We start from the raw sequence: 26,407 nt of genomic DNA, 5'->3' as shown, positions 1-26,407 counted from the left end.
AATATGGTAAGCACCAAACGAGTTGAAAACTAAAGCCCGAGTGAAAAACTGAATAACCCAATTTGTGCGGTCATAAATAAACCCAGTAAAAAAAATTCGAAACCTGAGCAAGGATAGAGAGAGAAAGAGAAACCAGCAGGGTAAACCAGTAAAAAAAAAAAACAGCAGTGGTGAATACATTTTCGTTATTTAATAGAAAACATTATGGGTATTTCAGTAATCTTCTTACTGTCAGTAAGCCCATAAAAAACGCCCGTTCATCATCTTTCCTCGTCGAGTTCGCCGTCGTTGCAGAGAACTCACTCTCTCTCTCTCTCTCTCTCTCTGTAGTCGTACTCTGTAGGAGCAATACGTTGCGGAGAACTCTCTCTCTCTCTAGGAGCAATACGTTGCAGAAAACTCTCTCTCCCTCTCTAGGAGCAAGAAGAAAGGAAGGAAGCGAGGGAAGAACAAGAAGAGGGAGGGATGCTATCGAGGGTGAACGGAGTGGTGTGGATGGAGGAACAGGGCGAGGAAGATGACGCCGTCTCCTGGTCGAGGGACGCCGCGGAGGGCAAGGACGAGCTCGGGGCTCTGCCTTCCTTCAAGTCCCTGCTCGACGACGACTGGTACGTCCAGAGCATCGCCACCCACCACGAAGAAGCCAAGGACCTCGCCGCCCTCTCCCCCTCCTCGAACCCGCCCCACCACGCCGCCCTCCTCCACCCCGTCGACTCCTCCTCTTGCTCCCCTTCCTCCGTCTTCAACCTCGACCCTTCCTTCCTCCCGCAGAAACCCTGCCTTTCTTCCCTCCTCAACGCCGTCTGCTCCAACCCGTTCGACGCTGGCATCGATCTCGGCTGCGACGGCGGGTTCTTGGCCTCCTTGCAGGGAAACCTTAACCCCAATCCTGCCGCCGATGCCAGCGATCACCCGGGCTCGATGATCCCCAGCTGCGGGTTCGACGCCCTGAGCTCGCAGACCCAAATAGGTGCCTCGAATTTTAGCCCTACAGGTCACTTGGCTCGGATTCTGCCGCTCTGCGAGAACCCGAACTTCGGTTCGTTGAATTTCGGTATGGATGGGGGCACGGAGAACGGAGGATTCCTTAATCGGACCAAGGTTTTGAGGCCACTTGAGATTTTTCCGCCTGTTGGAGCTCAGCCCACTCTGTTTCAGAAGAGGGCCGCGCTCCGGCAGAATTCGGGTGCGGGAGGTGGTGGATTGGCGGTTGCTCACGCGGGTGGGCGCAGCGAAGGGCGATTGTTGGAGGAGGAGCAGAGAAAGAACAATGAGGATGAAGTCGACGAGGGGAGCATGGAGGGCTCGGGGTTGCAGTACGATACGGATGAGGTGGCTGAGAACAAGGGGGAGGAGTCCGCTACGGTGATGAGGAGCGGAAGCAATTTGAGCTCGGGGGTGCCCGCGGACAGCGCTGTAGATCGGAAGGGGAAGAAGAAAGGCTTGCCGGCTAAGAACCTGATGGCGGAAAGGAGAAGAAGAAAGAAGCTCAATGATAGGCTCTACATGCTCAGATCCGTAGTCCCCAAGATCAGCAAGGTTGGACTCTCTCTCTCTCTCTCGTGTGATTGAATTTGGTGATAATGATTTAGCCCTTGTTTACATATATTAACATAATTTCATGTTTTCTTTATTTTTTATAATATTTCCTTTTTAGAAGTTGAATTGATGGTATATTTCCATGAATAATTCACTATTCTATTTTGATAATCGATTTGAGGAATGTCGTTCTTTCTATTGTTTTATAGTCGATTGATGCTGAATTTGCATATAGTCAATGATCGTACTTGGTTAAAATAGTCACATTTTTCCCTTTAGTAAAGTTGGTGAAGCTCTTTTCTTTCATCATTTTATACTTCTGACTCAGATCGAAGATAAAATAATTTAATATTCAGCTCCAAGTGACGTGAAAATTCCACTGTGATTCGCATATAATGACATTTACAGTTAACAGTTTAGGTTGAATTGTATACTTTCAAAACTTGGGAAGATTGTCCTTTTTCCGTATCCAACACTTAGAGAGGATAGTAACTGTTTTGTAGCTCTGTAAGTAAGCTTGTGGTTTTCACAAATCTTCTTGCTCGCTGAACAGTGTTGTTACCCTGGTGACAGTCTCTAGACTTGTGCTTCTTCATTACCATCTTTGAATTGTTCCTTGTTTCCTCTTGCACTCCATTTCACTTGTATGATCCTCATTTTTATGTCAAAACCCAAGACCTAAGCTGGGGAATAGCTCTTGTCGGATTAAAACCTGCGACCTGCCTCCCTGTCTAGAATACTCGGACTTTTATCTAATCTCGATCCTCAATTACTTTCATTTTCTTCTCTCGTCAACTTTAGTTTCCTTTCCTCTTCCCGTTCCTCTTGGGAAAGGGTGGTGTAATGTTCATGGTTGCAAGAGAGGTAAATTTTTACACTCTCCCTGATAAGGAGTTTTAGAGGTTGCATCTAATTGTGGTTGTCTCTAGTTATTTTTGTTCTTTGACATCTTGTCTATCCATATCTGCATTAAGGCCATGAGTTTATTGCTCCCATTGTTGCCTGAGAAGATAAATATTGCAAAGACAAGCTTGGTGGTATGCATGTGTACAAAGTGTGCCAAAATCATTCATGTTCTTCATTTTTTTTGATGTGTATTCCAAGTTATCTCTTCCTCCTCCTGGAGTGTAGTTTTCGATTCTTCATAAGAGAGAAGAAAATGGGGGAACAAAATTGAAAATTTTAGGAATCAACTCATTCTCGCTATGCCTTTGTTCACTTTTTCTGATCTGTAAATTGAGGTTGTGCTCATACATGCATCAGAAACTAAGAATCAAAAGGAACATAATGTGTGCAATAATTGGCCCTCATCTTGATATTGAGATTGTCTTAGCAGGAATACTTTTGTAATTGATAACAATTTACAACCGGTATTAAGTTATTAACTGATGTTTTTTGACCCTGTCCTGTCAGATGGATAGAGCTTCCATCCTCGGTGATGCAATAGAATACTTGAAGGAGCTTCTCCAAAGGATCAATGATCTTCACGATGAACTTGAATCAACGCCTAATTCTTCTGTGGCTACTACCCCGAGCTTCCACCCTCTGACACCCACACCACCAACCTTGCCATGCCATGTGAAGGAGGAACTTTGTCCAAGTTCACTACCCAGCCCAAACAGTCAACCAGCAAGAGTAAGCTTATGCCATCTTCCTCAGCATTCTTTTGTAACATTTATTAGTTGAAAAGTTTGAATTAAAACTTTTTGCTTAACAGTCTTGTTCACTTGTCTGTAGATGCGTTCTTTGCTGAGAATGGTGAATTTATTGTACTGTCTAGAATAATCTGAAACAAATCTTCACCCTTTTTCTGTTTGCTAGAAATTTGAATTAGATGTTTTAGGTAGACAGACTTGTTCTATCAATTACTCTGTTCATTGCTGAGAATCGTGAATGTACTGCTCTGTCTTGAATAGCCTTTCTTGTTCGTCTGAATCCAGTTTTGTAATTATGTGAAAATAATGCGATATGTTGTACATTGCTAGCTCATAACCGTGTTATAATTTTGGACAATGGAAATAGTGTCTTCTGATATTCCTTCAGATTTTTTTTGCATTTGTCTGTGAGGACAGGTTCATTGTCTGTGACAATGGATCCAGCTCATGGCCTCGACAAATCATGAACTAGATCATGTTGTCGATGCTTAACCTGCATTTTTTTGTGTTCGTGAACTGACCTGAACTGACAGCCATGTGAAACCGTGGTATCCAGTGTCGTTGGCTCCACTCTGTAGTCAGTCTTCACAGGCCACTTTCATTTCTGTTGGGCAGGTTGAGGTAAGGGTGCGTGAAGGGAGGGCCGTTAACATTCATATGTTCTGTGCAAGAAGGCCAGGTCTATTGCTGTCTACTATGCGGGCGCTGGATGGGCTCGGGCTTGATGTTCAGCAGGCAGTCATTAGTTGTTTCAATGGTTTTGCTTTGGATGTTTTTCGTGCAGAAGTGAGTTCCTTCTCCCATCCTCTGCATTCTTGTTCTATCAGACTATCACCACGGCTAGATTTGGTTAAAGTTTGTTGATTTCTGTCTTCTTTCAGCAATGCAAAGATGGACCAGACGTTCTTCCTGAAGAAATCAAAGCAGTGCTTCTGCACTCAGCGGGTTTTCATGCTGCTATGTAGGGTGAGACTGGAAACAGTTTATGCAGTATGTAAATGTGATCATGAACCAAATCAGTCTGATGGACCATGGCCCTTAATCTTTGTGGGTGGGGTTACGGGGGAAGCATTTTTCTTTTTCAGGCCTGGAATTACCCCAAACACTTCATCTGCCATTTTTGGCTCGAATAAAGTTCTTGTTTTTAGCACCTCCTGCGTTTCTCTGACGTGATTTCTATGCTTTTTTCCTTCCAACTACAGTGCACGTGTACGGCTTAATTGTCTAGTCATTCCTACAGCGTCTTGTTTTGCTGCAGGTTGGTCTTCCCCTGGTCATCTAACGTTACGAGTCATGATAAGGCTGAACGCAAATGCTCTCTCTGTCGTGATGCTCTAAGTATATGTCCTAAGTGCAAAGCTCTCTCTCTCTCTCTCTCTCTCTCTCTCTCTCTCTCTCTCTGACTGCTGGTGGTGATGCTCTAACGATATCTCTGTCTCTCTCTCTCTGACTGACGGTGGTTATGATTTAACGATATCTATGTGAATATGCTCCAGCCCAAGTGCAGGCATGGGGCTGGGAGCTCAGAGCATCAGGTACTTCCTTGCTTGGTACGATAAGATCCGGTCCCCCATGCCCATCCATCATCATCAATTGGCGTTTCCAAAACTACCATTGTTCTCTGGTATTCCATACTCGGAGAATCTTCTCTCTCTCTCTCTTCTTTGATAGGCAATCTGGGGTTAGGGTCTAGGAAAGCACAACAGACCGACCTGGCTCAGATAAGCTCCGCTCTTGGCTCGTCCGTGCTGTAAATGAGCTGAGTTTGTACTAGTTCTGAGGTTTGAACGAGCAAAGGAGTCAAAATTGATCAGCCTACTGAGCTCGATAAGGCTCAGTAGGCCTGATAATGCTTGATTCATTTTACGGGCATTTCAGACCCCTCTCGCCCCTTTACCCCTTGAACAGTCAAACTACGGTTTTTCAGTTTGATCGATCTCCCCTCGAAGGTACCTCCCCCTCACCTTGCCCTGATGGCTGATGCCCCATTGCCACTGCAATCTTTTGACGTCGTCGCATACCTGACCACCATCACCACCACACTCTCGAGCTCAGGTGCCATCACCCAATGTCTCCTACCCCATCCACAGGGGACCGCTCGCTCGATCTCCCCTCGAACGAACCTCCCCTCACCTTGCCCTGATGGCTGACGCTCCCTTGCCAATTGCGATCTTCTGACGCTGTCACCCACCAGGCCATCACCACACTCCCGGGCCCCGACGCCATTTCCCACATGACTCCCACCCCACCCATAGGGGACCACTCGCTCGATCTCTCTTCGGATGGACCTTTCCCTCGCCTTGCCCGACGACTGATGCCCCTTCGCCAGTTTCAATCTTACGACACCATCGCCCACTAGGCCATCACCACACTCCCGGCGCCATAACCCTGTGTCTCCCGATGGTCCCCTCTGCGGTTGTGACTCTCGCCAGTCCCACCACAGAGTTTCTCCTATAGACTCTCTTTGTTCCCTTGCGACTTACATTGTAAAGTTGTGCTTAGAGTCTGTTTTGCTTTTGTTGAGTCTGATGTAAGCTGCTCGGTTCAGGTGAATCAATACCCCGAAGAGGCAACCCATATGCTTGAATTGTAATAGCCCTCGGGCAAAATTGTGAATGAATTAAATGCGTTGAGCTTTCTTTTGTTCACCCTCGTTGTGATTGCTTCTCGTGATTGCAATTCTTCTCCCTCTATGCTCTCTTACTCTCTGATTACAAGCTTCCACGACTGGCAAGCGAGCTGACAAGTAGGCTCGCAGTGGTAAGGAAGGACCATCGCGTCGTGCTGACCCATTGAAGGAAATAGGTCTATGACAAGTGGTACCAGAGCTCATTCTCGTGCTAAGGAAGGGACTTTGAAGTCGGTGTCGATAGACACGCCGACATGTTGCGATTTATGAGCAAGACATTGTGGCGTCTTATCAAAATATGCACAACACCAAAGGCAAGGCAGCTGTCCAAGCTGAGGAGATGGGTTCACCTCGGGGCCAAGAAGAGATGATTGCAACTGTCAATAAGCTGGTGAAAGATGTGACTTTGCACGAGAAAATAATTTCACGTGCAGTTGAATCATTCAGTGGACTGAATGATATGGTGGCGACCTTGCAAGAGCATGTGAACTTACAGATGGGGCAGATCACTTCGTTGATGACAACAGTGGCTGACTTACAGACTGAACTAGGAGAGCTTTAGTTGAAAAACCGCACATTACAACGGTTAGTGACCCTAAATGGCGAAAATGGTGAGGGGCCATCAAGGATTGATGTGCCAAGACTTGTAAAGTTCAATGGTTCTTGAGACAGCAAGGCCATTGAGAACTTTTTGTTCCAAGTAGAAGACTACTTGGATATTAAAAATGTGATGTTTGAAGATCTTCGGATTAAGGCTACAACAACGTTATTGGATGGGGATGCTATAGCTTGGTGGAGGCGAAAGCGCACCAACATGGAGATGGGTCAATGCGTAATAGACACCTTTGACATCTTTAAAATAGAGCTGCACAACTACTTTATGCCGAGGAATGCGTAGAGGCAGGCATACCGGATGGTTCGTGAGCTTAAACATATTGGTTCGTTACAAGATTATGTTAGAATGTTCCAGAAGCTTATGCTAGAGTTGCCTAACATGCCAGAAGAGGATAAGCTCAACTGGTTCATTGTGGGACTTCAACCATGGGCATAGTCTGAAGTGGAAAGGAGCAACCCCCATATTTTGAAAGATGCATATGTGGCGGCTGAACGCTTAGTTGACACTCAGTGCAAGCCTTTCACCTTATCGACCAAAGTCGGGAAGAAGCCTGACCACAGAGGAAAGAAGGATGAACGATGCGACAACAAAGGTGAGGCGTCAACACACCATCAATTCGACAAGAAATAGAACTACACAAAGCATAACAACAACAACAACAATAACAACAAGGGTACAATTGTGACATGCTGGTTCTATGGCGATAGGCATATCGTCAGACAGTGCCCCAAGCGCCTCGTAAAGGATGACGGGCAAGCCAATACAACGCAGGAAGAATGCAGTGACACTGAGACCATGCAACTGCGGATGAGAGTCATGCAGCCGATCAACGCAGCTAGAACTTGCGCAGTTGAGAACATGAAGGTTAGCAAAAAACTGATGTATTTCGAAGTCATTACGAATGAAAAGTCTACTTCAGCTATGGTAGACTCTAGGGCCACACACAACTTTGTCTCACGGAAAGAGGTAGAGCGGTTGGGTTTGAAGCCCGGGCCAAAGCAGAGGACCATCAAAATGGTAAACTCTGAGGCCAAGCTCATCCTTGGTGAAGCAAGAGATGTGGCTATCCAAGTGAGGAGTTGGGTCAGAAAAGTCAACTTCTCTGTGGTGCCCTTGGACGATTTCAAGATGATTCTGGGTATGGAATTTTTGCGAAGCCAGAATGTTATGATGCTGCCAAAGTTTAACACGTTGATGATTATGGGGCCAAACCTGTTCTACACAATGCAGTGTCTTACGCAAAAATGCAAGTCTTCAGTGTTATCGACGATACAACTGAAAAAGGGTGTCAAGCATGGAGAACATACATTCTTAGTTGTTGTGCATACAGAAGAAGGGAGGGTAGAAGCAGCAGTGTCGCTGACCCTAGCCCCACTATTGGAGGAGTTTCGGGGGGTGATGCTTCTAGAATTGCCAAAGCATCTTCCACCAAGACGTGAGGTTGACCATAAGATTGAGTTGACCACAGGAGCGAAGCCTCCCGCAATGGTTCCATATCGTATGAGGTCAGCTGAGTTGAAGGAGCTACACAGACAGTTAGACAAGATGTTAGACACAAACATTATTCGTCAATCGAAAGCCCCATTTGGCGCCTCAGTTCTTTTTCAGATGAAACATTACGGCTCCAAACAGTTATGTGTGGATTATCGTACTTTTAACAAGGTCACGGTAAAGAACAAGTACTCATTGCCATTGATAACAGACTTGTTCGATCAGCTAGGCAGTGCTCATATCTTTTCGAAGTTAGATCTGCGATCGGGTTACTGGCAGGTGAGGATTGCTGAAGGTGATGAGGCGAAGACAACTTGCGTCACTCGCTATGGTGCTGACAAATTCTTAGTAATGTAATTCGGGTTGACAAATGCTCCAACCACATTCACGACTTTAATGAACCAGATCTTCTACCCTTACTTAGACAAGTTCGTGGTAGTCTACCTGGATGATATCGTGATCTACAACAACAACATGAAGGAACATGTCATGCACTTGCGAACAGTGTTTCAGGGGCTGAAGGAGAATGACCTGTGTCAAATGAGAGAAGTGTCGCTTTGGGCAGGAAGAGATCAACTTCCTTGGCCATGTTGTGGGACGTGATGTCTGCGTATGGATGAGCAAAAGATAAGGGCCATCCAGGAATGGGTTCCGCCAAGCAAAGTGCCATAATTATGGTCATTCCTTGGTTTGACAAATTATTATTAGTGTTTCATTGAAGGTTATTCCCTCATTATTGTGCCCCTCACAGATTTATTAAAGAAGAATCAGGTATGACTTTAGACAGGAGCGTGCCAAGATGCCTTTGATGGATTGAAGAAAGCCTTAGTGAGGGAGCTAGTGTTGCGACTGCCTAATCACTCAAAACTCTTTGAGGTCCACATAGATGCCTCAAACTTTGCCATTGGTGAAGTTATTATGCAAGAAGGTCATCCGATTGCATATGAGAGTCAGAAGCTGAAGGATGCAGAGAGGCGTTACATGATGCATGAACGTGGGTTGATCGCCATCGTATATTGCCTTATGACCTAGAAGCACTACCTTCTGGGTGTTGAGTTCATCGTAAAGATGAACAATGTGGTCACGAGCTACTTTCAGACACAAAAAAAGCTGACGCCTAAACAAGATCGGTGGCAGATGTTTTTGGCTGAGTTCTACTTTGCCTTGGAGTATAAAGTTGGAAAGACTAATGTTGTTGCGGATGCTCTGAGCCGCATGGCTGAACTGGCAGTTGCGCACACATAGCCTTCTGAAGTGCATTTGGAGGGCACATTGTTGAGCCCCATACGCGAAGGGATGCAGCAGGATCCCACAACACAACACTTTGTTTCTCTAGCAGAGGCAGAGAAGACTCGACGATTTTGACTATAGAATGGCCTTCTCATGACAAAAGGGGGACGAATCTTCGTGCCGCATTGAGGAAGCCTCTGCCGAGAACTGCTTAAGGAGTGCCATGATACACTATGGGCTGACCACCCTAGTCAGGAGCGGACCTTATCATTCCTTGAGCGCGGTTACTATTTGCCAGAGATGAGGGACGACGTTGAGGGGTATGTGCGGACATGCCTCATCTGCCAGCAAGATAAGGGGACAAACCAAAAGGTTGCCAATCTCCTTGAGCCTCTGCCAATTTCAGAACGTCCTTGGGATAACATCTTCATGGACTTCATTATTAATTTGCCAAAGGTAGAGGGCCTCAGTTCTATTTTGGTTGTGGTGGATCGTTTCTTAAAGTATGTCATCTTCATCCCAGCTTCTAAGGAGTGCCCTGCAGAGTTATTCGTAAAGCATGTGGTGAAACACTGGGGCATACCAAAGAGCATTGTGAGTGATCGCGATGCTCGCTTCATGGGCAAGTTCTGACATGAAGTATTTCGGCTACTTGACACTGATTTGTTGTTTTCAACAAGCTTCTATCCGCAGACAAATGGTCAGACATAACACATCAACAAAATACTTGAGCAGTACCTTAGGCACTTTGTTAGTACCAATCAGAAAAATTGGGTGAAGCTCCTTGACGTAGCACAATTTTGTTACAATCTGCAGAAGAGCGAGTCTTCAGACCACAACCCGTTTGAGATAGCCACGGGGCAGCAACCACTAACCCCGCACACTCTTGCTGCACAAAAAAGGGAAGGTCATCCTTCGCCTATCAGTTTATTCGCGATTGACACGAGCAAAATGAGTTGACAAAGTCATTCTTACACAAAACAGCAAAGAGAATGAAGAAGTGGGCGGACAAACATCGTCTGCCCGCTGGGTTCCAAGTTGGGGACCAAGTATTGGTGAAGTTATATCCTGGGCGCACAAGCATCTTCCGCGGGCAGCACCGCAGACTGATCAGAAAGTATGAAGGACCCTTCACCATCACAAAGAAGGTGGGCAAGCTGGCGTATAAGCTGGAGTTGCCCCCAGACTTCAAGGTGCACCCAGTGTTCCATGTGTGCAACCCCAAGCAGTTTCATCCAGACGATAAAGATCCAGAACGCGACATGCCAAAACGCGCTTCCATCATGCAAAGAGCTCTGACAGCACAACGGGCCGAGAAGCGCCTCAGTAAGATCCTTCGTCACAAGGTCAACTACTTGAGCGAAGCGAAGAAATATCTAGTGCAGTGGGAGGAAACAACATAACCAACATGGGAGCCTGCATTCCGAATGAACAACCGCTACCTAGCTGAAGTCAGGGCTTACCATGAAACAGATGACGCCGATGACGGCGCATGATTTGAAGGGGAGAACATGTTCCCTTGCAACTTACATTGTAAAGTTGTGCTTAGAGTCTGTTTTGCTTTTGTTGAGTTTGATGTAAGCTGCCCGGTTCAGGTGAATCAATACCCCAAAGGGGTAGCCCGTATGCTTGAACTGTAATAGCTAGCCGACAAAATTATGAATGAATTAAATGCGTTGAGCTTTCTTTTATTCACCCTCGTTGTGATTGCTTCTTATGATTGCAATTCTTCTCCCTCTATTCTCTCTTGCTTTCTGATTACAAGCTTCCCCGATTGGCAAGCGAGCTGACAAGTAGGCTCGCGGTGATAAAGAAGGATCATCGCGCTGCATTGGCCCATTGAAGGAAATAGGGCCGTGACACTCTCTCTTATGAAAAAACTAAAACTTGTTCTTAGTAGTTCTGGCCTTGCTCTTTGAAATCGTCTAATTCTTTTTCTTATTGTATCATGCACATTCGTGTGTGATTGTTATTCGATGTTTTGTGAATCTCTCAAACTTTGATGTTCTCTAAAAAACAAGTATTTGTGATTTTTTTTTTCAATAGAGAAAGTTGGGGTTTGGAAAACCCTAACGAGTTATACAACCGTACCATTAGGTTTCGAACCTGCAATGTTCCAAGACAAGGTGTCATGCACTAATTGCTCCTGCCGGACAAGCGGAACCCGTTGATGCAAGCATTTGTGATTTGTGAATACGATAGAGCCAAGCTTGTGCAAATAAGAGATTGACATGCCATTAGGGATGGCAGTGGACAGGAGGAAAGCGGGGCCCCGCCCCGTTTGGACCGGGGATGAAGGGTATGAAACGGGGATGGAGGCGGGGACGAAGGTTAAAATCCATCCCCATTCAGGGATGAACGTACACTTTTCCTCACCCCGCCCCAACCCGTCTCCATCACTTTTCCCTGCAATATCCCCGCCCCGCCCCGCCTCATTCCCGTTTGAACCGGGGATGGAGGACATGAAGCGGGGATGAAAGCGGGGGTGGAGGTTAAAATCCATCCCCGGCGCGGGGATGGAGGCGGGGATGGAGGTTCTAATCTTGAGGCGGGGCGGGGTTGGAGACCTTGTCCCCCGCCCCACTGCCATCCCTACATGCCATAAAATGATTTCGAGATATATGTAATTCCTTGGGGAACTTCATGAATCTGTTCCAATTCTGTCTATGACAGTTTTTTATGAAAATTTTTATTAATTTGTTCTTGTTCTATCTAAATTTTGCTACATGATAATGGTGCCTTAACCATTTTTCACATTATGATTTCTTATTTGGTCTCTACATGAACTTCATGCAAAATCTTTGCAGTATGATCATCCTCATTGAAGTATATACATTACACAATTTGGCCTTTGGTCTGTCTAAGGGTGTTTTTTTTTTGAAGTTTGTTTTCCTTGAAAATGACCAGTGTAGCTAACCTTTGTCGGGCATTTATTTGGAAAACAATGTTTGTAATAGCTAACCTTTATCGGGTTTATCTCTTTGAAAAAGTGCTTTAGATTTTTAACTTATGAGTCCTGGCCAGCTCGATCCATTGCTCTCAGAACGAGCTTAATGAATGGAGCCGAGCTCAGCCCAGGCTCGGTACAAGCTGAGCCTGAACACCAGACTTCATGCTTGGGCCAAGCTCGAGCCGAGCTTGTACATAGGAAGCCCGGCTAGTCTGTATCCCTAATTAGATCTCTCTCTCTCTCTCTCTCTCTCTCTCTCTCTCTCTCTCTCTATATATATATATATATATATATATATATATATATATATATATATATATATATATATATATATGCCCTTCAAGTTCTTATCTTCCCGTATAAAGCTTTTCTCTTCCTCGTCTTTATCGTCATCCCCAAATGCCCCTTTCACGTTTCTCTTCTCATTTACCTCATGCTTTTCCTGTTCACTGAGACTTTATTGTGGACAGTATTACTGTCACAGAATCCCGTCAAAGATTTTCTGGGGCTTGCCCAGTTTGGCTTCGGCTCGGTCAATACCACTCTGTTGCTTAGTCGACCCTCTGAGGTCCGCCCAGGAGGGTATCAGTTTCTGTTTGGGATAAGAGCCCCGGCATAAGCATCGGGGCTGTCAACTGGTTAGGTTTGTGTTGGGTACCCAACCCGAAATTGAGTACTGGGATATGGATATGTGGGGGTTTCAACTGGTTAAGTTTGTATCGGGTACCAGAACCGAACCCAGAATTAAGTGCCCAGCTAGGGTAAGGCTTGTCAATGGGTCGGGTTTGACCCATACCCAACCTGTACCAAACCCTATAGGGTGAGATAAACAAGGAGGTCCAATTAGAATCCGGGTCAGACTCAAAGGGTCTGATTAATATATGGAGCCGGGTATGATTTGTGAAATTTCATACCAGACACAGGCCCGACCCAAGTTCTGACTAAGATCTGTAATTTTTTAATGTAAAAAATATTAAAAATTATTATTTTACCAAGTCTGGATCCAGTACCAGCATCCCAAATCAGGACATGGTTTGGTGCCACCTGGATCCAAACTAGGAATGGCAGTGGACCGGGATGAAATGAAGCCCTGCCCTGCCTCACCCCGTTTGGACTAGGGATGGAGGACATGAAACAGGGATGAAGGCGGGGTTGAAGTTAAAATAAAAACTCGTGCAAGGATGGAGGCAGGGATGAACTTACGCTTTCCACCGCCCCGCCCCGTCCCCGTCCCCGTTAGTAAAATAACTAAAATGGCTTTAAGGATGTCAGAGGATCGGAGAGAAATGGGGCCCCACCCCGCTTCACCCCGTTTGAACCGAGGATGGATGACAAAATGGGGATCGAGGCAGGGATGAAGGTTAAAATCAAAACCAGTGGGGAGATGAAGGGCAGAATTTTGAGACGGGGCAGGGGTGGATACCTTGTCCCCCGCCCCAGTCCACTGCCATCCCTAGTCCGAACCAAACCCGACCTGTTACACTTACACCCCTAGCTATGGACACAAAAGTGCTGAACCGTGTAATTTTGAATTGATCTTTACCCGGACCGAGTACTATGTAGGTGAGCCGTGATCTTTGCGGATATCCAACTGGACTTGGGTTGGTCCAAGTATTTTGCATGTATTTTAGTAAAAAATATGGGAATATATGTTAGATACTCTTTAGATTATACGAATCATAGCTTCGCGTTTCATTTTCTTGATATGACATAACCCGGACCCAAATCTAGTTGCTTGTTATTCGGGCGGGTCCGGGTACACTCTGATACGTCAGATACCCGACCCATTTGGTAGATTCGAGTTGGTTGGGTTGAACAAAACCATTAGCTAGTCTTTGTATCATTTTCAAAGGGGTCTGCCAAGCCTCATTATAGCAAATAGGTTAAAAAGAGAGGGAATTATAAAAACAAAAAGACGCCATCCTGCTCGTTCTGCAGACCAGGTTTGGAATATATTCCCTGTAGTAGCAAGTAATGCATTAAGAGTTTAGTCATGAAAATTTGTGACCATGGTATCAAATCTCTTTATAGGGATTTTCTAAACAGAAAATCCGGAAGGAAATTACAAATTTTGTTTTTTCTTAAAAAAACTCCAGGAAATTTTTTTTATATTTAATTTTTTTGTAATTTTATATTTAAATTTAAAAATATATAAAATTTTCAGAAAAATTAAAGATATAAAAAATTATATATAATATAAATAACATGTTAATAACAGAAATAAAACATGATATTTCAGTCTACGGGATATTTTGAAAATATCCTGTTTTTAGGGATTATATTGTCTCCTGAAAATCTCACAATTTATCACGAGATTTTAAAAAAATGACTCATATTTCAGATTATGCTTGTGACAAACCTGTTCAGAGACCTACGTGGCAGGTGAGTGCACCAATCATGAACTGCCACATCAAATGATAGGATGGTAAAAAAAACCCTAAAATAAGTGATATACATGGTTGGTTTAGTGAAAAAAAGGGTTTTGAAACATGAGTAGAATGTGCAAGAAAGTTTTTCAAAGACTTCAAAAATCAATGTCCTAAAATGTACCCAAATTTTATGGCTAAAAAAAAAAGGAATTTTGCTTTAAAATAGCATAATTTCCTAATACAGACCCACTTTTTACCCGATATTTCATTGCAGATACCACCTTTTTTGAAATTCCTTATGCAGTTCCAAAGTGACAATGGTCAAATAAGGACATTAAGCAATGGAAAACATGTAAATGTGCCTGTTTTACCCTTCTCTCAAGCAAAATATGAATTGGGAACCTGTGTCAAGCCTTGTGGTATCTCATGTGGTAAGCGGAGTCCTGTGTCAAGCTGAAGCCCAGTATCGAATCCCCCTGCCACATGGGGCAGCTGTTGTTCTGGTAAGGGTCCGCCTAGCCCTAGCTTGCCTTTCAAAAAAAAAATTGCTTTAAAATTATCTTTCAGAGGTGCAGGGCGGTCGCGGTGCCCCACCCAGGTTTTCCTTTCTTCAGCAAGAGTTTCTGATCGTAAAAACAAAAAGAAAACTAAACCCCCAACAACCGAACTCTTTTTTTTGTGTTATGATCAAGCTGGGGAATTAAGGCTTCCATTAGACAAGCCCTACTGGTATCTATACAACCAGGCAGTTATTCAACCGCCCATACCAGTGGAGTTTGAACTTGCAACGCCCCATCACACAGTGACTTGCACAAACTGCACTTACCAAACAAACGGAGCCCCCTGTTGGTCCCCAACAACCCTCCTTTGACTATGAGCTTATGAACGGATCATAGTTCAAACTTAAGTCCAAAATGGATCTAACCAATATTTCAGCTCTAAATAGAACGCATCCAAATTTGGGTCAGACCTGAAACAAATCTCCAAGTTGGCGTGGACCCTCGAGTGCACGGGTGTTGGACACCATTTTCCAGTAATTGATCACGAATGTATTCAACATGTTCCATTTGTTAGGAACCACCTATTGGTTCCTGTTTCTTGAACGAACTTTATAATATTTCAAATTTAAAACTTATGGGCCTTTTTTTTCAAAAAAAAAGAAAAGAAAAAACTTATGGGCCGTTTTACTTTTCAACACTTAAAAAAGTCGGATTACATGTTGGAATCAGATGGTTCAAAAGCCATCCTTATTAATTCATCTGTGTGGCACATCTGTACGGTCAGATTTTTTTTAAATGGTGAAATTTTGAGTGCACTTTGTGCTCACGGTGTGCGTGTTTGACTAAGCCGCTCACACTTTGTTTATGCTCAGCTCATCAAGTTTAGTCTATTAGCCCGAACAAGCTCTAGACAAAATTGAATCAAGTCACAAGCTGCTCGTCATTTTAAAAAGCTCTACTTTAGCATATATTTGGAAGAAAAAATATTTAGCATATAATTGATTCAAGTTTGACTCTCTCTCTCTCTCTCTCTCTATATATATATATATATATATATATATATATATATGTATATAAATCCGTGCTAAACATGGCATAGAGCTAAAAAAAATATTTTATTGGATTTCAGGTCTTTTTTCGAAATTCTGACTACAGTTTTTATAGGAATCAGTTCTTGGAGCATTTGATTCCGATGCATGGATAGGTTTTTACAAGATTTCAAAAATAGAAGGCCTACAATTTTTATAAATGTTCAGGCTCCAAATGCCATTTTTTTCATCCAAAACGCATGATCAAAGTGTCGATTTCTAGTAAATCAATCATGCAAAAAAAACATTGGAAATCCAATTACATGTTTTATTTAGCACCATGTATCCTATATATACAACCTACAAGAAAGTTTCCAATGGTTAAAGTAGAATCCATCAAACACAAGAGGGAAGGGAATGAAGAAATTGTAAGTTGTAGATACACAAATTCAGTGAAGACGAAGAACCACAATGAGAATAATATGGCCACTCTGACGCTCAGTAGGAAAACTTATCTTAGGGTGTCTTACCTCATGGAATTACCCTTTTGGCGGAAGATGTAATCAAACTCTAGCAAGAAAGTGCGGATCTCCATAGGACCCAACTCCACCACCAACTTATCAGGATCCACAGGGCCACCTCTCACGACAGTTTCAGCACGAGGTGCACCTTCTACTTTCCAAACCAGTCGCTTCTTTTCCATGGTTTCCCTTTTTTGATTTGCAGATAAGTTCATTTCTTTGATTTTACTTACCTGTAAATGCAGAAGAATCCATTTTTTTAGGCTCCAAAGCAGGATTTAGAAAATAAAACTTACAAGAGAAAAAACACCATTGAGTGGAGGAAAAGCACTCAACAAGCATCATGTCAGTTGCAGATGGCCAATAGAAACACCCAAAGGCAAGGTGAGTCTCAACCCCTTTTTCAACAAGACATCTTTCAGATGACTCATTGTTTAAGCCCACATTGATCACAACTTGATATTGGAACAGATGTATTTTAGTGAAATGCAACCAAACTTAAAATTCCATTTTCAAGTCAAAAGTGTTTACCACTCTACCCTTGAACAGCTTCTGCAAGTCAATGGATGCCATCACCGAAAGGTCCTTATCCTCTCCCATCTGGCAAGGCAGAATATAAGCAAGAGAAGAATTTCAGGTAATAACATCCAGAATTCCTAAGAGTTCTTGACCAATATTCGTTGTTGGAAATAAAGAACCCTTCAATTCTCAAACAATCATGTAATTTTCTTGGTGATGCCCAGGCAACCTACTATTTGGGTGATTTTGACCTGAGAAAAGTGTGGATCTGCATGTGAAATATTCGTCTATTGGGTATGATCACTATAATGCTACACTACAAATTAGAACTAGAAAGAGGTAAAACCATACCTATGCAGGACAATGGAACAAGACAACCTATTCCCTTCAGTATGAATGTATATGTATATATAGCTGTTATGTATATAAGAATGTATATGTATGTATATTAATATGTATATACATTATGTATATATGTGTCGATATACATATATATTTCCATTAGATTTCTATGTATTTTTCTCTCTTTGTAATAGGTCATGCCCATTAAGGGCATTTTTGTATTTTTTATTTGAATCTGTTCTAGCCGTTGGGACTAGCCCAACTAGCTGTTGGGCTAGTCCAACAACTAGTCAAACTAGCCCTCTTGTTCCCTCCCTTCTCTATTTATATGGGGTCTCTCCCATGTATTTTGTATGCTTGTCTTAAGCTTTTTAAGTGTGAATAAAATATTATTTTTTATATCTTGTGCTTTTTTGTGTGCTATTGTGAGTGTGCCCTTGTACATGTGCACTTTCTTGCATGTTCCTAGTAGTATTGTGAGTGTATTTGTGTTTGTGTTTCATTACACAATAGTCCATCAAATCGCTTATCAAAAGGAACACATTTTCATGCAAGTTCCCAGTACAACAGGAAGGAATTACAAGACCAAATTAATTAAATAAAAAAATCTAGAAAAAAGTCTTGAACAATATTAATTGAAAAAAAACTGAATATCCTTTTGGCTTCAGAAAGAGAAATCCTCGTGTTGCTTATTTGCAGCCTAACTACTCTGCATCTTTCAGAACACTTCAAGCATAACTCACCAATAAATTGAACAGTAAATGTTGACGCAAGCAGGCCAAAAATACTATAAAACATAAAGCAATTAAAAAGAGGCAATTCTCTAATTATTGGGAGTTGCATGCTAACCAAAAGTTCATGAAATATAATGAGCGCTTGCATCTCTTTGTGACCATGCTCCAGAAACAAGCAACTTGATGGGAAAACACAAGACAGAATAACAAAGAGGAAAATGAAACCTCATATAGATGCGCCAACCGAAGAAGTGTGCTTCCATCCTCAAGCTCCTGCAGACATATGATATCAGAAGCTCCAAAAGGCAGCGTCTAAATATGGGAAAGATATGATAGAGCTAATAATACATTTGCTTCTAGACAATAATTTCCTAAAATCCATCAAATATCAGTGATCAGTTTTTATTTTTAATTTTTTTCTTGAGCACTGGATTTCTCAAAAAATGGAGAACATCAGTGATAAGTTTCATCATGGGATGTGCAATACTGAAGCATATTGCATTTTCATCACACTGGTAGACAGGTAGCCTATAAGCTTGTTAAGAAATGCCTTGCTTTTCTAGTTCTAATAGTCATAATCTTTTTTAATGAATGTTTTGCTCTACAGAGGTTGATATTCACGTGAATTCTGCATAAGTCTTCAGTTCTGCAATCCTCTCAGATTCTAGGAATAAGCACAATGCAGTCATTAAAGTTCGTTGAAACTTAAGACCGAGATTCTCTCAATTCAAAGTCGAATAAAATTGATTTTTTGTTCAGTTACTTGGGGAATAAACTCATTATGCAGCAACCTATATCTGATGGATCAAACACCTGAAAAGAATTTCTATTTGGCAGAGAACGCCACCTCCACTGGACATTAAGATGTGTGTGTGTGTGTGTGTATAGCTTCACAGGTGTGCGGCGATTAAGTTGTATGCAACCACCTTTTATCAAGTCAACAACTTACCTCACTGAATCTGACCCCATTGATGAGTTCAAGATGGTTTGGTTAATAGAGATTACAACCCTGATTTTTTTTCTGAAGTAAAATCACAAAATTTTTAAATCCTTATTACATTGTGAACTGTCGATTTTTGAAACCCTTGAAAATCCTTCTTACACATCGCAATCACATGATCCAAAAGTATTTTACTAAACAAACCAATATCTATAAGGCCCTTTTGAACATCTGATCATTTGTTCGGATGGTCTAAGATGGGTGCATATATATATATATATATATATATAGGCATCTAAAATGTGAGAACTAGAGCGTGAACCAAGACTTTTGTAGGTTTTCTTTTTTTTTTGTTCTTAAATCTGGCTGTACGGATGTGATCTACATGTTTTGTTTTAAAGGGACTGGCTCCTGAATCATCCGATTGTGATGCATAAGCAGGACTTTTTAAGGTTTGAAATCGATGGCTTAGATTTTTCATAAATATTCAATCATCTAAAAATCATGGTCCAACTGTTGATTCCTAGCAGATGGACCACGTTGAATGCATCTGAAGGGCTGGATTTGCAAAAAAGGATGTAGACTGTCATACAAAAGTAACAATGTTGCATTTATGCATGTGAGAGAAAGAGGCTGAGTCATATCTTTAGATGTCAAACTTTGAATAGGAGAATCATGACTTTTTTCCTCAATAGTGGCAATTCTTTAATGTGTGTGTGTGCTTCCCAGTTCCCACCAAATAGAGGCGCAACTTCCTCATAAAACAACCACAGTTTCTAAGAAGCATGATTTGCATGGTGTAAGATGCATGCTTCCCAGATTCTCTATGTGCTTTTTTTAAGCTGGAAGCAGCCAGCTTTCCACTCTGGAAGCAACCTTCCAAGTCTGTAGAAGCCAAACATGACCATGCTTTAAACCATAGGAGATCCTATATAAAAACAAATTGCAAGAGAATAATATAATATTTGAATGATAGTGGAAATCACATACCTGAAGGGTGATCATTGCCACATTATCGGGCAGGGTGTAAGATGTATCGGTTGCTGAAAAGGTTGATACAAGAGGAATGTTCCATCTACCTCTATCCTGTAGATCGTGAACCATTGAATATCGCCACAACAATATTAAAAATTCAATGAAAGCCAAATGTGAGCTGCACCTGTTCTGCGAATGCTAAAAGAAGTGGTGAATATATTTCTTGACCAGCAGAACGGCGCCATTTGGCACCTGCACCTATTGGATCTATCTTGAGATAAAATTTTCCCTGAATCTGTATGAACATTAAGTGGACTATTTCAACACAAAGGTGGGAAAAAAGAGGAATTTTATACAGATAAATAAAAAAATTACAAGTAATATGTTGGAAAATGAAAAGAACATGAGAAAGGAAATCTTATTTCAACAGGCATAGATAGAAAAATGATATGGAGAGACGCACAATCAATGGCAACCAAGGGATTCAACAAAGCACAGCAGGAAGTGGGAAAACTGGACAAGGCATGGACCAACCTGAAGGGCATGAACTCATGAAAGTTGAGTTGCTTAGCAAGTGTTCTTTCATTAGAACCGACTTCAGACAGACTATCTGTGGACTATAACAGAGTTACCGGAAGCGCCTAGGCAAAAGGGGAAGCGCGCTTCGGAAGCGCGAAACGTCGCGCTTCCGAAGCGTGAGGGGAAGCGTCCCCCTTTTTTGGGAAGCGCGCTTCCCTTTTATGGGAAGCGCGTCCCCCTTTTATGGGAAACGCGCTTCCCATAAATGGAAAGCGCGCTTCCCCCACGTTTCCCCCACGCTTCCCCCTCGCTTCCCCATTTTTTTCATTTTTTTCGCTTCCCCTCGCTTCCGGTTCGCTTCCTAGGTCGCTTCCGGTTCGGTTCCTAGGTCGTTTCCGAGACGGTTCGGAATTTTCTTCTAAGTGGTCCCACGCTTCCCCGCTTCCTAAATTTTTTAAAGTGCCTCGCTTCCCGCTCCCGCTTCCCGTATCGCTTCCCGCTCCCGCTTCCTCGACTGGTAACTCTGGACTATAACATAAATGTCTTACATATACAGTTCCAGAAATGACATCCCCTCTATGTCAGCTATTGTCTGACAGAACATTCAATAAGTTGTTGATTTTTTTTTAATTACCAGACCACAACTTATAGATTAATAATACCTAGCCCCATCCCTTGACGTTGTAGGCGCCAAGGATGCCTATAACCACCAAGGCAAAGAAGAGTTGATAACAATGAGAGCCAAAAAGACAATTGTTGCATAAAATAATATAATTTACAGGGTCAGAAGCTATGTGAAGACACAAACATGATATGCCAAATAGAATTACCTCTGAAGAGAAGACAAAAGAAAACAATTCAAGGTAGGCTGCCAATTGCATTGAGCTTGGATCCTATCCATTTATCATAAAAACTAATCTAGACACAAATCTATTTTGATAGTATAATAGTTTCACTAGCTCCCATCTGAAGATCACATCTTTTGGTTGAAATAGATAGATCACCAAGAGCACAGTACATGAGATAGAGAAAGAAGAGCACAATGTACGCATACCGTTAATCCTTTGCAGTCTTCAAGGACACAAACTGTTTCATCCAATGACTCTGCAACACCCCTCGAATCATCATGAAGCAACCTCCTGCATCAGCATCAGAGCTGTGAGTTTAGAGGCACTAGAATACATGTTAAATATAAACAAAATGTTGATAAAGTTTCTTTGCAGCATGATGCAATGAAGAAGGAACCTGTGAAGCATCAACTCTACTTGTCCATCTACTACACTAGATCCTCCAATTGCTCGGTCTACCAATACTGAGAACTCTAGGTTGTTATCCACCATATATATCCCAAGATTGATCTGTGGAAGGGAAAGAGAAAGAAAGGGGCACACAAAGTGAGAGTTTTGGGACCAAATTATATCAAAAGCAGTACATTACCCATCCAAATTTTATAGAACCACAGTATATTTCAAGTTAAAAGTATGGCATAAGGGGATAAATGTTTAAAAATGTGCCTTCAGAATGTATCTAGAGCATAGTCACAAATATCCCCAAGATTTTGAAATCTCGTGATATTATCACAATATAAACAAAGGCTGCGATGATCCTGATTATATCACGAGATTTTCAAAATATTGCCTAACTTTAATTTAGCATGTTTTAATCGCAATATATTTGCAAATTTATTGCCATTTTTATGGAAGCTGGTAAGCAACCTGTTAAGACGTCATTTTATGGTTTCGGGTTTGGATCGGATATGGATCCAAAATCCAAACATGCTATGTAAATTGTAATTAAGTTATATTATTGAGGGCTGTTTAGTCATTGGATTGCAGCCCTAATCTGATTGTAACATAAAAGGACATTACACGTGAAGGGTCTGGCTGCTGCATAATACATTTTGGACCTCTCTCTCTCTCTCGTTAAAAAGGGGAACCAACAAGACGCTGCTGACAAAAAAGGAACCTCTGCAAGGCTGATCAACAAGCGACTGCAGGTTTGATCTGGTAATACTTGAAACTCTAATATGGTATCAAAGCATGGTGCATGATTGGGCGTGATTTGATGTGTTTGATTGGGCCGATCATCATTCTGCAAGCTGTAACGTGATTATAACTGGTTGGGTAGTTGTTTTTGTTGTGTCGTGAATCAAATCTTTCCCTCTTTTATATTTTTCCTGTGTTGTCGTGAATCTGACTTTCAGATCTTTCCCCCTTTATATTTCTAGTGTCGTTGTCGTGAATTCGATTTTGTGTCGCAATCATTTTTTTGTGTGTCGTGAATCTGAATTTCTCGTGTCATCCACTATTTGGAAACTGGTTGCATCTTAAATCTGTTTTGGCTGGACTGAAATTGATTCGTTATCAGTCCTGTGTTGTGTTTCCGGATCCTCGGTATTCTTTGGTATCCAGAAACTGTTTTGAGTCGTGATCTGGCCTGTTTGGACTGTAACAGAAATTCTGCTGAAAGTTCTATGAGTTAATCATTGCTGTCCATATCTCAGGGTCTGTCTATCATTACCAGCCTTTCATTTCCAGTCTACCTTTGATCATTTTTTTTTGCTGAACATAATATTTGTTCATTATATATTGTTGTTGGGTCGGCCTTTACCCTTGATCATTTTTGTTTGTTGAACATAATATCTGTTCATCATATATTGCTGTAATTTCGTCTCTTTCTAATGGATATCAATACTTCACAGTCTATGTCACATGGGTGCGGGTGCGGGTGCGGGCGCGGGTGCGGGTGTGGGGATTCGGCACTTCCAAAAAACCCGGGTGCGGGGGTGCGGCAGGGGCAAAAATGTATATATATATATATATATAGTCTATATGTAAGAATGTATGGTAGCTGTTAAGGTCCATGACATTTATGCCCAACTTACTTTTTACCATTTTTTTATCTTATATGGTTGTCCCTAAAGATGAAAGTGATGAGTTGTGAAGTCTGATTCATTGTTTTTGCCCTTGTAGGAAGGGGGGTTATAGGGGGGCAGCGCCCCACCCAAAGAAAATTTTTAAAATTCCACAGCCCAGTTCATAGGGCAAATTTTTTTTTTCAAAAAAAAATCAAAAAAAAAAAAATGGACAAAAATGCCCCTAGGTGTGGTCAACGCACCCAGGGTTGGGTTGACCGCACCCGCGTCGAGTCGCGTCGCGTCGACGCGGGTGCGGCACCCTGCTAGCCGATTCCCTGTGACATAGTTCAGAGACCATGTTGTCCTCTAGTTTCTTGACCCAACTTGTTTCAGAAAAATTAAACAATAATTTTCTGACCTCGAAAAGGCAAATTATCCCTTTTATCAAGAGCCATGATTTGTTTGGTCATCTTGATGGTTCGGTTAAAATGCCATTCGAGTTTATTATGCAGGAGCAGAGAGATGACAAAGGGATAGTGAACGTAGTTTATGTTAAGAATTCTGAGTATGTGTCATGGGTAAAAAAGGATCAAGCGGTTGTAGCCTATCTAACGTCTACCCTTTCACAAGAGGTTCTCATTAGGATTCCAGATGATTGCACAACTAAAGAACTATGGGATAGTTTAGCCAAGACATATTCTCAAATCTCAGAATCTAGAGTTATGTATCTAAGGAAAGAGTTTCAGAGTCTCAAGAAAGGTTCCTCAACTATTTTGGACTATTTAAATAGAGTGAAAGAGATCACTGACCAATTAGCGTTGGTTGGAGAGATTGTTTCTGATCGTGACAAGGTTCAACCTATGTCACAGGATTCGGCCAGACAGGTGTCGCACCCACGTCGACGTGACGCGACGCGGGTGCGGGTGTGGCACCCGGTGCGGTCAACCTGGCCCTGGGTGCGGTCAACGCACCCAGGGTCATTTTGGTCTATTTTTTGGATTTTTTTTTTTTAAAATTGCCTTATGAAATGAGCTGCGGAATTTAAAAATCCCCCTTTTGGATGCTTGCAAATCTCTACAATGAAAACCGATATAGAAATCCCACTCTATAGTGTTCGGTGTTTGTGAAAGTGATGTTTTACAACCCGTACATAATTCACTGTGTACTGCTTGTTTGGGCTTATAAAGCCCCCTTCATATATTTCTTCTTTTTACTCAAGAAATACCATGGGTGACACTAAACAAAGTACAACATTTTCATTGACAAGAGATCCTTTAAAAAAAAAAAGAAACCCATGAAACGGACTAAAACCAAGGAGAAGCAAAAGAGGAAAAAATAATAGAGAAAACAAAGATGGAGAAGAAGAAAGAATGAACAAGTAGGAAATTAAAGAGTACCAGCAAGTTTAGGAAGGGAGCGCCAACTGCCATGGCCATTCTTATTGATGTAATCGACCAAAATCTTGTCTTCTTCAGCCGTCCACAGACCCTTTTTCAACCCTTGCTTTTCACAACATGGAGCTCTCCCCATCTCTCTCTCTCTCTCTCTCTCGGACGGAGAGCCAAAAGAGTGTTGTGTGATGGACTCCTTTAGCTATAAAATACTCAAAAGTATTCTGTAGGATTCGAAAACCCCAATTGTTGCTTTCTTCCTCAGGAGGCAAAAAGATCACAAGCAGCACGAAAACAAAGGCGACATAGAGAGAGCAATGAATGAAAGGTGACCCAGGCTGGTTCAATACTGCGCTCTGTCAGGCATGAATTAAATGACTGGTTCAATGCTGCGCTCTGTCAGGCATGAATTAAATGAGTTGTACAAACTTCACATTCACCTCTCCAGCTCTCCACCTCGATCATCGCGTCAGAGAGAGAGAGAGAGAGAGAGAGAGAGAGAGAGAGAGAGAGAGAGAGATTATTATCACTACTCTTATGAGTGCGAAGCGCTGGCCCCACCACATTATCGCTCGTGGTTAGGCCCACTTTCAATTTCATGGTGTCAACGGGTTGGGTTGGGTTTGGTTCGGATTTAAGTGAAATCAAACTCAAACCCTATATGAGATAATGGTATCGGGTTATGGACTTGAGTCTAATGGAATCCATCATAAGAAACCATACCAAGATCCTGAACTAGAGTCTAATTGAACTCATCATAAGAGAAACCATACCCGAACCTTATAAGGTTACATAAATGATAAATCAGATCCAAACCATACCTGCTAAAATAATATTTTTTTATCATTTTTACATTGAAAAATACTAACTTAATTGGAACTCGGGCCGAGCCATATGAAATTTCACAAACTTAACACTCTTAGGCATAAAAAAAGAAATGGTTGGTTAAGGAAAAACCATGAAAAGACCCATTTTTGCTTATCACAAAAATCATGTTTATTTTATCACAAGAATTTAATGAGAAGAATCCCTGGACCCCCCTCATATATATATTTTGCCACATCCCCGCACCCATGTGACATAGGGTTCAACAGACCCTAGCGGGCTTGGGGCAAGAATATCATATTATTTCTACGACATTGTCGTGCTTTCATATTTTTCCGTCGTTAAAAGATCTAGACCTCGGTTACTTCAGTATGAGATGAATCTCAAGAATTTTACCGGATACTCTGGGTTGTCACAAGATTCTCATGAGGTATTGTATATGGGGGCAAATAGAAGAAGAGGAAGAGGAAGAGGAGGTTACCGAGGAGGACATGGCCGAGGAGGACATGGCCGAGGAAGAGCAAGAAATCAGGGAGGCAGAGGTATTTTGCAGTGTTTTAAAACTCGTCGAGTCAACTCGTTGACTCGGCTCGGCTCGGCTCGCCCCTCCAGCGAGTCAACCCGGCAAGGCAAACTCGGTTTGCCAAAACTCGGGCTTGACTCGGCCTGACTCGGGTGAGTTTTGGGATGTTTGAAATTTGTTTTTTGAGTTTCAAATTACAGTTTCGAAATATATAAGTACATATATTTTAACAAGGGTTACCCCCAGATTTTGTA

The 26,407-nt window shown here is 42.3% G+C and overlaps 2 protein-coding genes across 3 annotated transcripts in view; one reads left to right on the top strand and one right to left on the bottom strand.

The window, feature by feature from the left end:
• The first annotated feature begins 275 nt into the window (after nucleotides 1-275).
• LOC149840383 (transcription factor ICE1-like) lies at nucleotides 276-4,344 on the top strand. Of its 2 annotated transcripts, none has more exons than XR_016431551.1 (4): nucleotides 276-1,539; nucleotides 2,953-3,174; nucleotides 3,751-3,980; nucleotides 4,076-4,344. XR_016431551.1 is itself a non-coding variant. In XM_090004414.1 (4 exons), exons 1-4 carry the CDS (start codon nucleotides 466-468, stop codon nucleotides 4,157-4,159), a joined length of 1,551 nt encoding a protein of 516 aa, XP_089860540.1. In that variant the 5' UTR covers nucleotides 276-465; the 3' UTR covers nucleotides 4,160-4,344. The 2 variants fall into 2 exon arrangements, 1 of the variants encoding a protein (XP_089860540.1); XM_090004414.1 differs by having other exon boundaries at nucleotides 3,810-3,980.
• Nucleotides 4,345-16,314: 11,970 nt separating this feature from the next.
• Nucleotides 16,315-26,407, bottom strand: part of LOC149840382 (alpha-mannosidase At3g26720-like) — a 97,213-nt gene continuing 87,120 nt past the window's right edge. The window contains exons 23-29 of the mRNA XM_090003141.1: nucleotides 21,803-21,915; nucleotides 21,612-21,696; nucleotides 20,223-20,333; nucleotides 20,054-20,149; nucleotides 18,349-18,396; nucleotides 17,060-17,128; nucleotides 16,315-16,761 (exon numbers count right to left, since the gene is read on the bottom strand). Coding sequence (XP_089859267.1) covers nucleotides 16,534-16,761; nucleotides 17,060-17,128; nucleotides 18,349-18,396; nucleotides 20,054-20,149; nucleotides 20,223-20,333; nucleotides 21,612-21,696; nucleotides 21,803-21,915 — 750 coding nt within the window. The 3' untranslated portion in view covers nucleotides 16,315-16,533. The remainder of the gene's footprint in view (nucleotides 16,762-17,059; nucleotides 17,129-18,348; nucleotides 18,397-20,053; nucleotides 20,150-20,222; nucleotides 20,334-21,611; nucleotides 21,697-21,802; nucleotides 21,916-26,407) is intronic.

The sequence above is a fragment of the Nuphar pumila genome, chromosome 4 (genome assembly GCF_984573655.1).
Source record: "Nuphar pumila chromosome 4, dmNupPumi1.hap1.1, whole genome shotgun sequence".
Classification (NCBI taxonomy): Eukaryota; Viridiplantae; Streptophyta; class Magnoliopsida; order Nymphaeales; family Nymphaeaceae; genus Nuphar; species Nuphar pumila.
Note: the sequence above shows the minus strand (reverse complement) of the source record. Positions and strands in the feature narration are given on the sequence as shown.

Excerpts from the sequence above, each read along its gene's own strand:
- LOC149840383 (XM_090004414.1), top strand. The coding sequence starts at position 466 with ATGCTATCGAGGGTGAACGGAGTGGTGTGGATGGAGGAACAGGGCGAG. Across the intron at positions 1,540-2,952 it reads TAGTCCCCAAGATCAGCAAG|ATGGATAGAGCTTCCATCCT; the intron begins GTTGGACTCTCT and ends CTGTCCTGTCAG. Across the intron at positions 3,175-3,809 it reads CAAACAGTCAACCAGCAAGA|GTTGAGGTAAGGGTGCGTGA; the intron begins GTAAGCTTATGC and ends TCTGTTGGGCAG.